Source organism: Halyomorpha halys, unplaced genomic scaffold (genome assembly GCF_000696795.3).
Source record: "Halyomorpha halys isolate HHAL.00 unplaced genomic scaffold, Hhal_1.1 Scaffold1094.1, whole genome shotgun sequence".
In the NCBI taxonomy this organism is placed as follows: domain Eukaryota; kingdom Metazoa; phylum Arthropoda; class Insecta; order Hemiptera; family Pentatomidae; genus Halyomorpha; species Halyomorpha halys.
The window spans coordinates 197509-207213 of record NW_027109932.1 but is presented as its reverse complement, the minus strand read 5'-3'; the positions used below and the strand labels follow the sequence as shown (position 1 = coordinate 207213).

Here is a 9705-nt window from a genome sequence, read left to right as displayed (position 1 = left end):
AAAATATGTATGTGTATAGGTATATATGTTAACATTCACACTGTTATTCATATATAAGTCACTTACCCATTGTATCACATATTTCATTTTCTTATTTTTGTTTTTTGTATTATATAACTTGAAATTTTTATTTCCTTAATTATGTTATTTTTGCTAACTTATTCGTTTACCTATATATTAATTTTATTTTTTCCTTCTTTCACCACTTTATCTTTGTTAATTTCATTCTGTACAATTATTTACTATATGTCATTCTGTTTATATTTGTTTTTAGTTTTTTTTTATTCATTGTTCGTAATCTTGTTCTTTGTTCTTAGCCCTAGAGAAGGCTAGAAATTCTTGCTGAAAAGTTGGTACTATGAAATAAGTTCTTTCAACTTATTTATGTTATATTCTGACCGCACCCCCAACCATCTTCTCCTCATATATATTATCCACGGTCAACTATCTTCTCATCACTAACAAGAATGAAGTCAACCCAATGGACAAAGACTTCGAATGGAATACTGAAAAAGTATTCTAAGACTTTTTAATTTTCAATATTATGTAATTTAAATTTTTTTAGTAGATTTATGTATTTCTTATTTGGTTTTTAAGTTGTTTTATTTTAATGAGAAATAATTCTTATATAACAAAATATGTTTTTTTCTCTACTTAAAATATTCCTGGAATCAAATAGCAATCAAGCTAAATATTTAAAAATTAAAATTTTAATTTTTAAATTAAATTTGAGTTGCTAAAACCCATGAGGGGCCAAGGGGTGTAGTACTTTGAAAGGAAGTACTGTTACTAGACCAATGGCTGTGCTAGGAGGTGATTTGGCTAGAATCATGTTCAACTGCCAGATTTTTACCCAATCAAGGGTGCAAAAAAAAAATTAACCTTCCCTACACACTTAAAAGCAGTAGAAAATAACAAAAAGGAACTCCTGTTAATAAACGGGAACCACAAAAAATGAATCGATTAATAATCTTAAATTTCCATAGTTCTAAATTTTACTGTTAATAGGTTTTTAAATACAAATAAAAATTACATAGGACTACAATTTTTTTATTATATGGAAAAAATAACACAATTAAAAAAAAAATTAAATTTTATTAACCTTTAAAAATAATAAAATCAATTAAATTTAGTGAAAATTCATATTTTTTGACTTCTAATGACGGGAAACCGGAGGTTAAATAAAATTAAAGTTACACTCCATGTTTCGGCTGGTATTGGTATAATGATACGATTTCCTTAAAACACCATAAGATTGTTTCAAGGTCTTACTGCCTGAGTAGTTCTTCACTGTCATTAACTAAAAAAGAGGCAGAGAGCTGGAATGCCAGAGCAGTTCACCCTCTCAGAACCCAACCTTCCCACAATTAATACAATGAATTCACTGTCATAGGAGCCCTCCTCTGCATCGACTGCTATAGAAGATCACTGTCATTAAAGGGTTAAGAGAAAATGAAGAGAAAGTAAGATTGGTAGAGATAAGCATTAATATTTTCAATAAAATCAAGAGCTGATAATATATATTTAATTTTAAATATATCTCATAACCTGTTACTATTTCACTAGAATACCATATAATTAAATAAATGTAAGTAGAATCCAAAAGAGCAGTAGACCCCCCATATTGCACTTTCAAAGAACTGATAAAACAACAATATTACATAAGTTAATAAGTTATATCAAGAACATCTTCTCAATAAAACATCTCACGAGTTTTGATTTTAATGATATGAATGATTATAAATTAAGATTATTTAAATAATAATTCAAGGCAAAAGTGGATGAAAGTGCTATATAACTCATTTGCAAAAATAGATTCTATCCTATTATTGCAGCTACCATGTGTTAATCTTACCTTAATAACTCACGATTCTTGGTTAATCACATGATTTCTCAGAGGGTAGGATAGATCATCCAACCCTCCACTGTCTCAATAGCAAGGATAAAAATTAATTCATCCAATCAAATATATGATAAAGCCAAATCTATAATATTGTTTTTATTAATATACTAGATTCAGAAATTAATAAAAAATAAAGATTTCCCAAATGTAAATAACCATCATGGGCATAAAAAGTTAATGATCCTGACACAAAAATAGAAAGGGATAATGAGGGGAAATCTTGAAAAATGAAGGCTAAGATTTTCAGGCCATGGAATAGCTCAAAAAAATTAAGGAGTTTGACAATAGTTTATTGTCTCTATTTGAGAAGAATCATTATCAATCAGAGGTATCCCCATAACTGACAATGCCAGTTGGTATTAAAGCACAAGCTGCTGAGGTCTGGTTTGCGCAAGTGTAGACAAGTGTGATCGTGGTTTTAGTAAAAATACTGCTTACGGGATTGAGACTGCATCGATTGTACCTCATTGTGTGATTACAGAAAGATCTTGATTTGACAACTTAAACTCTGAGGTATGGTTTTTTTGCTCTCAGCTCCTTATTTTTTAATCCACGTTTTTAATGGAAAATGAGAAATTTATTAGAAATAGAAAAAGAGCACACCTAATATAAGTGAAATGACTATGCACCAATTAGCATCTTTACTGGCTAGCCAGATAGAAAAAGGTAACACAAAAATTAATTAGTTTGATTTAGTAAAGGTAGAGTCAGGTGTCAGCAGTCTGATGGTTACCTATTGGTAATTGTAAGTAAGCCCTGCAACCTGGATGTATTCAGCTGAACCCAGTACATCTGTCACTTCAATGTTATAAGCATTTTTTTTGTATGGAAAATATTTTATTTTTATTGGTTACCCATATTTTAGTAAAACTGAAATGCAATGTTTTTGATTTTATTTCTTTTTCTATTTATTTTGAACAAAATCATCCATATTCTTCTTATCTTACAATTTAATATTTTCTCCATAATTATTTTTTAATTATGTATAATTATTGCAACTTTATTAATATATTTATTTCAGAAATATGTTACTTCTTTTTGTGCAGGAGCCTTTTGGGAACATCTTTGACTGCTCTAATCTTCTGGTTTTTCAACAAAATAAGCCAGCCCTGCCCTCAGCAATCTCTTTGCATGGCTAGGACTAACCTCACATATGGGGTTAAGGAAAACGGACTCAGATCACTTTCTGGCGAGGTAGTCCGCTCTCTCACTGCCTTTAATGCCCTTGTGACCAGGCACCCATCCATTCAATCCGTACCTTGTTGGCTAAGTAGAGTTCAACTTAGTCTTGCACTCTCCCACCAATTTGGAGCAGATTATATGATTACCCAGCATATAAATGGCTGCTTGACTATCCCTTGTACCCTCTTTTATTAAGTTCTGGGCACAGACATTAATTGCAAACACTTTAGCCTGAAAGACCGGGGTGTGCCTTCCTAACGATATGGAAATGCCTTCATCAGGTCCACTCATCCTCCACTCCATACCCATATTCCTGTTCCAGAGCCTAGTTCCAATAAGGATCTGTCCATGTAACAGTTTAACCCATTACACGGTTTTTGTGGAGTAGTCTCTTCAATCTTATCACTATAATAAGGGTCCCTACATTTTTTTATCGAAGATCAGTATGCATAGCCAGCACCTCATCTTCATTGATCTTCTTGAACAAGCTGCCATGGCCTTCATAAGTTAAGGACTGGGAGTTTGTTCCTAATTTCGCAAGCCTATATGTTGAGCTGAGGGCTTCAGATTCAATCTCTTTGTGCAGCAGTGTTATGTTCAAGAGAACCTCCATTGCTGCAGAAGAAGTGGTGCTCATGGCACCAGTCATCATAAGACATGCCAGTCTTTGAAGTTTCCCAAGCCAAGCTCAAGATTTGCTGACCATAGCCTTTTGCCACTATACAATAGAAGGATGAATAAGGTAAGGTTATTAATGACAATGACATATACATAAGACAATGAGTCTTATCACTGCATGCATAACCAATAAATTACATTTGGTTTGAAGCCCCACAATTTACCTATGACTCCTTTATATACCAAGAGGCACCTCAATGCCTTCATGCTGGTCCTTTTAACTTAAACTTAATAAACAAAAAAAAAAGATAAAATAAATATATAAAAATAATAATTCTTAAAAAAAAGAGAAAAGTAAGATTAATAACAAAATAACGACATTTGTAAATCTAACATAACACACAATTAGTAAATTTTCTATATGTAGCAATAACAGGAGATTAGTTGAACAATAGAGGAATCAAAGATGTCAAATGGAACACAAGGAGGTTGGTATACAATGGTATAAAATAAAGGAGAGGAAAGCACGTAAATTTCAACAAACATACTTTTAAGGAGTGGAAAATCAAGAGAATGGGAGTGAAGGAGGATTTTGGCCTCAGTTATGAAAGTAGCATTTGTACTAAAACCAAGGATACACTTGCAATATTTGCTGGTCACAACCACGTACCACAGTAGAGAGCATCCAGTTAATTATAAAGGATGCCAAACATTGATAGATCTTTGGAACCAATGAAATATCATAAACATATTTCAGACCCAGACAATCCTTTAATCAGTGAAGGTACCTTCTAAAAGGAAAATTTTGATAGAAATTATATTATTAATCATTAAATTAAGTATAAATTACCTTCTCTAAGTCCCTTTCTTTTTCTAATGAAGAAACAAGTGATCTCCACAAATTTCCACAACTATCCTCATATATTTTAACCAAAAGAAGAACTTTATAATAACTCTAAAAAATGTAAATAAAGATCGGGAAATTATAATCATTCAATGAATTAATTCATGCAATAGTTCTTTCTTTTAAGTTGCAATAATCTTTCATGAGAAAAAACTATTTTATAAAAAAAAAAAAATTAATACAAGATAGTAAGTAGGATACAAACTATGTTGGACATGAAAGGCATAATTGTATATATTTGTAAATGAGCATGTTCAATCGACAGACAGATATATCTCTCTAGCAATCAAGATAGCTCCTTATTTCATTACTCCTTACCACTTTATTCCATCATTCTGCAATCAGTTAAATTTGGCAATTTTAAAAGTCTCTGTACTAAGAACCTTATGAACAACATGGTCAGATTGTATGAAGTAAAAGTAAAATTTTATAATTACTACTACTGGAAATATTGCCTTGAAAAAGTTACTTTGTTCTGTGTATTGAAATAAAGTTTTCATTCAAAATTTTATAAAGAATATATCAAGCTGTTGAGTTAAAAGCTTAATAATCTATGCCGTTTGGAACAAGTTTTAAGTCCAAATCCACATTACAATCACACCAAACACAAATCATGACCTTTTTTTAAAATAATGATAACAACCCGTCACCATCCCCACAACAAATTTCTCTCACTTACAACTTAGCACTTAGTTCTTTTTGTCCATAAAATTTTGAGATACTGAAAATTACTATTCCTCCTTTGTTGATTATACTTATGATATGTAACAGAAAATTAAATACAAAAATGGTTGAAGTAAATAATGAAATGGCACCAACAATAATATCAATTACTCCTATGAATAAACAAAACAGTCAAATAAGGATTTATTAGAAGGTTTTTTTGGTTTGGAAATTTAGAGACAGGTGGATTGTGGGAAGTTATGAATTGTTTATGTTGGAAAATACAAGTTTTTTGGTTTCGTCAATACAGCAAGAATTGTAGTTTAGAGTGGAGCAAGGAATTCAGTAAACAATGTTAGAACAGTGTTGGTGAGGAATAGAATCTTTAATGTTGGTGAAAAAAGGTGATAGAGTTTATAGTGGGACTTGAGCCCAAGGAGTACGTAAGGAATGGCAGATCATAAGAATTTGTGTATGTTGTCTATGAGAATGGAGACATATGAATGAATGAATGAAATAATAATTATATTCTGGGACCTAAGAATAAATACATAGTTCATATATTAAGATTTTTATCTGGCAAGCATTTGCAAATTTTCAGATAGTAAAATGAAATTACTTTGGTATATTAGCTTTACTACTGTTTATAATGTTGATCAATATATGCCTATTTATTTGATTACAATGATGTGGAGGTTTGGTTATACATTAAGTGGAGGAATAGGTGTTGTTTAAAGGAAAGAATGGATGAGGACTGGCGAATGGAGATGGGAAGAGAATTCCAGAAGGAGGTTGCACATATGACGAAGGATTTGCTAAAGAAGGCGGTTCTATAAGAGGGCATATATAAATCAATCGGTTGGGATCTGGTGTTTAATGAGTGTATGGATGAACGAAGAGATCTAGGATATAGGTAGGTTTTTTTGACTTTAAGAACTTAGAATAGGAAAACACCAAGGAGGTATTGCCTTTGGGAGGTTGGATAGAGCCACTTCAACTCGGTATACCAGCGGAAGACTTGAGAGCGCCTTGGGAACCCAAAGATAAATCTTACAAAGCAATTCATGAGTCTCTTCAGTCTCAACTCTAGTCCTGCAGATAGCCTTCCATACACCAAGGATCTGTGGTCGGAGTAGAGGAAGACGAGAGAGGATACTAGGAGCTGACGGGTGTTCTCAGGAATAGAGTTACGGAATCTTAGGAATTGTTTGAGTACAGTTATGGATTTGCGTGTGATTTGGAAAATGTGGTTATTCCAGGAGAGGTGTTTGTCAAAGGTGACACCAAGGTTTTTTATTATAGGATAGAAGTAAATCGGTTGGTTATTAAGGAAGAGTAGAGGAAAGTAAGGGAGGGAATGAAGGAGGCACTTGGAACTAATAAGAGTGGCCTTGGTTTTTTTAGCATTCAGCTTCAAATCATTGTTGAGCCATGTGTTAATGCTGTCAATATCTTCTTGTATCTTTTGGATGGCCTCAAGCATCTCAGAGGGATGGAAGGACAGATAGATTTGGAGATTGTCTGCATTTAGGTGGTATTGTGCGTGGTGAATGGAATCAGGAAGATCGTTGATATAAATGGAGAAAAGGGGTGGTGAAAGTGAGGATCCCTGAGGAACACCTCGCGTCAGATGAAGGGGAGAGGAAAGAGGTTTATTCGGAATGACGACTGTTTGGGAACGATGGGACAGGAAGGAGAGGTACCACTTTAGGACACTATTTGACATGGAAAGGTTTTGAAGTTGATTGAGGAGGATCCTATGGTTAATTGTGTCAAATGCCTTCGAAAAATCAAAAAGAACTAAAATAGATATATGATGATTGTCTATAATGGATTGGAGGTCTTGCGAAATTTTCAATAAAGGGGATTGTGTGGAATGTTGAGAGCAAAAACCGGATTGGAAAGGATTAAGGAGAGCTTTTTGCATGAGAAAATTATTAAGTTGGGACATAAGTCATAATAATAATATAATAACTTGTTATTCCTAATAAACACCTTGAAGAGTTGAAGTGGCTTTACCCCTCCTTTCGACGTAAATATTTTCTTGCATACTTCCTCTACCAAGTTATCCAATCTTGCAATACCCACTCATGGCCTTCAGACTGATATGTAACAGCCCATCAAACCGCAGCTTTTGGTAGATCTTTCCTCATTGGTTCCTCTTCCCTACGGAATTCTATTCCCTCCTTCATTCGTAGTTCTTATACCCTTCCAACGTTCAAATTCTGTATCTTCGACCACCTTCTGTCCACCCAATTCCGGAAGAATAACAATTAAAAGTTTCAAATAAGGTTAATATATTTTCTATACTTAATGCTTCAGATTTTCGTTTATACTAAATATGTATATTAGCAGAAATTGTACCTTTTCATTTATTATTTTGAGTTTCATTGTATTTGATTTTTCATATATTTTTTTTAATTTTTAATTATTATCAGAAGTAAGTGACCTTATGTTTTATGATATGACATATGGTTTTATTTTATTTGTTCTAATCTTATTTTATATATTCTATAAATCATTGTTGTTCATTTATATCTTTTCAAATTCATTATATTTTATGAAGTTTTATAATTTCATTTTTATTTTTTATTTTACTCTAAGGCTCCAAAGCTTAATTTTAACACCTGTAATTTTATTCTAAAGGGATCAATCCTATCTATCTGTTAAATACAAGATCCCTACCTACCGATTTGTACACCCCTTTGCATAAAACTGCTTCCTTTGAAAAATCCTTTGCTGTTCGTGCTACCTCATTAGGGAAATCCATCTATAGAAGCTTTCTTCTTAACATCATTCAAACATTAAGTATATATTCATTTCCTTGATTATCAATCTTCCGTAAACTTGGAAACAATAAATATCATTATAGCTTGGATAAAAATGTATCTTTTGCTCATATTTTATGTACATAATTATTATTATAGTTTAATTTAATTTTGTTTAAAATGAGTTAATTTAGCCAGACAAATGGTGTTGAAATTGTTCCAAATTGTTATTCTTAAGGGACCATGTGTCCCAGAATAAAGATCGGTTTTTCATTTCATTTTATAAGGAAGGGACCTATATAAGAAGAGGGTGGGGCATAAAGTGGTTACTGAGAGTTAGGAGGAAGAAGGGTAGGGGTAATAGGGTTTATACCAGAGTTTGCTATTTTGAGTGCTCTGTGGTAAGTAGTTTGAAAGTAAGATTGTTATATATTTATTTATCATGTAATACTAAATTAGTTATTATTTTTACTACTTATCACCTATTATCTTAACAGTTTAACAGTGATTTTTTTTTCACAACAAGATAATTTGATCAGTTAATTTTTTAACTCATTTGTTATCACTTTCATTCCTTATCATTCTATGATAGTGGTGTCAATAGCTGAGTAGAACATTACTGTTGAATTTAGAGAATCATGGTACACATATTTCTTATTAGCTTGCTAATGATTCCTAAGGAGTTTACTTTTCTCATGTCTATTACTGGTGAATTCATTTTTTGCTTTTATTTAATTTTACTTATATTAATTGTAAGCTTGCAATTGTACTTCACCTCACTTTTGATTATTCAATCAAGCAGTAATTAGGAACAAAAATCTAGATCCAATGATAATGCAAGTTTCACTGATGTGGTCCGATGATGAATAAGATCTGTGGAACAAATCAACTAAATTTGAGGGATTTAAGCACATACATTTCTTAATACCCTCCCATCAATTTCTTCAGGGCTTATTACCAGATATTTATAGGAGAATATTGGCATAGCTGAATGAAAATAGGTACAAACATATGTTAAAAGCCTTTTTACGATGTCTTAGAGATGTTAGCTAACATCCATAGAAGATGTGCTCATCAGCAGGGTTGAACGTATCTGTATATAAATCAACAAGGTGGGTTTCAGGTCATTGCCAAAAAGGCCTTTGTACATCTTGAAAACTAAATGTGAAAAACAAAATAAATGAAAAAATTATTTTCAAGAATAATAATTTTATCATTATAAAAGTCCTGAACTAAACAGAACAAAATAACTTTCAAGAAACTTTTCACTGTATTGTTATATTATAAGTAGTAAAAGTTATAATATTAAGTCAAATGATATAATAATATGGTCAAAAATATAGGAAAATTAGTGGTATAACATTGATTCCTGTTATACATTACTACACTTCACAGAAAAATCACAACACCAATGAATCTTAAGATTTTTGGATCTGAAACTAGGATTAGTTATATGACAGACATTAGGGACTGATGGCACCCATTGTACTCGTTACTTGTGAAGAAAAATTAAAATTTTAAATGTTCTTCATGATTGATGTCTATTCCACCTTCAGCCTTTCAAGTTAAAATTCTCTCTTTTCTCTTTATCATGTGTTTGACCCATGGAAATTATCCATAATCAAAATGATTCCCAAACCTCAAAAGCCGCCTGAATACCCATCCTC

The 9705-nt window shown here is 32.0% G+C and overlaps 1 protein-coding gene across 1 annotated transcript in view; it reads right to left on the bottom strand.

Moving 5' to 3' along the window:
- The window catches only part of LOC106688268 (uncharacterized), a gene marked incomplete at both ends in the record, with an annotated part of 120611 nt that overhangs the window by 23739 nt on the left and 87167 nt on the right, over positions 1-9705 (bottom strand). The window contains 1 exon segment of the mRNA XM_067048095.1: positions 4554-4658. Within this exon segment, the coding sequence (XP_066904196.1) occupies positions 4554-4658 (105 nt within the window).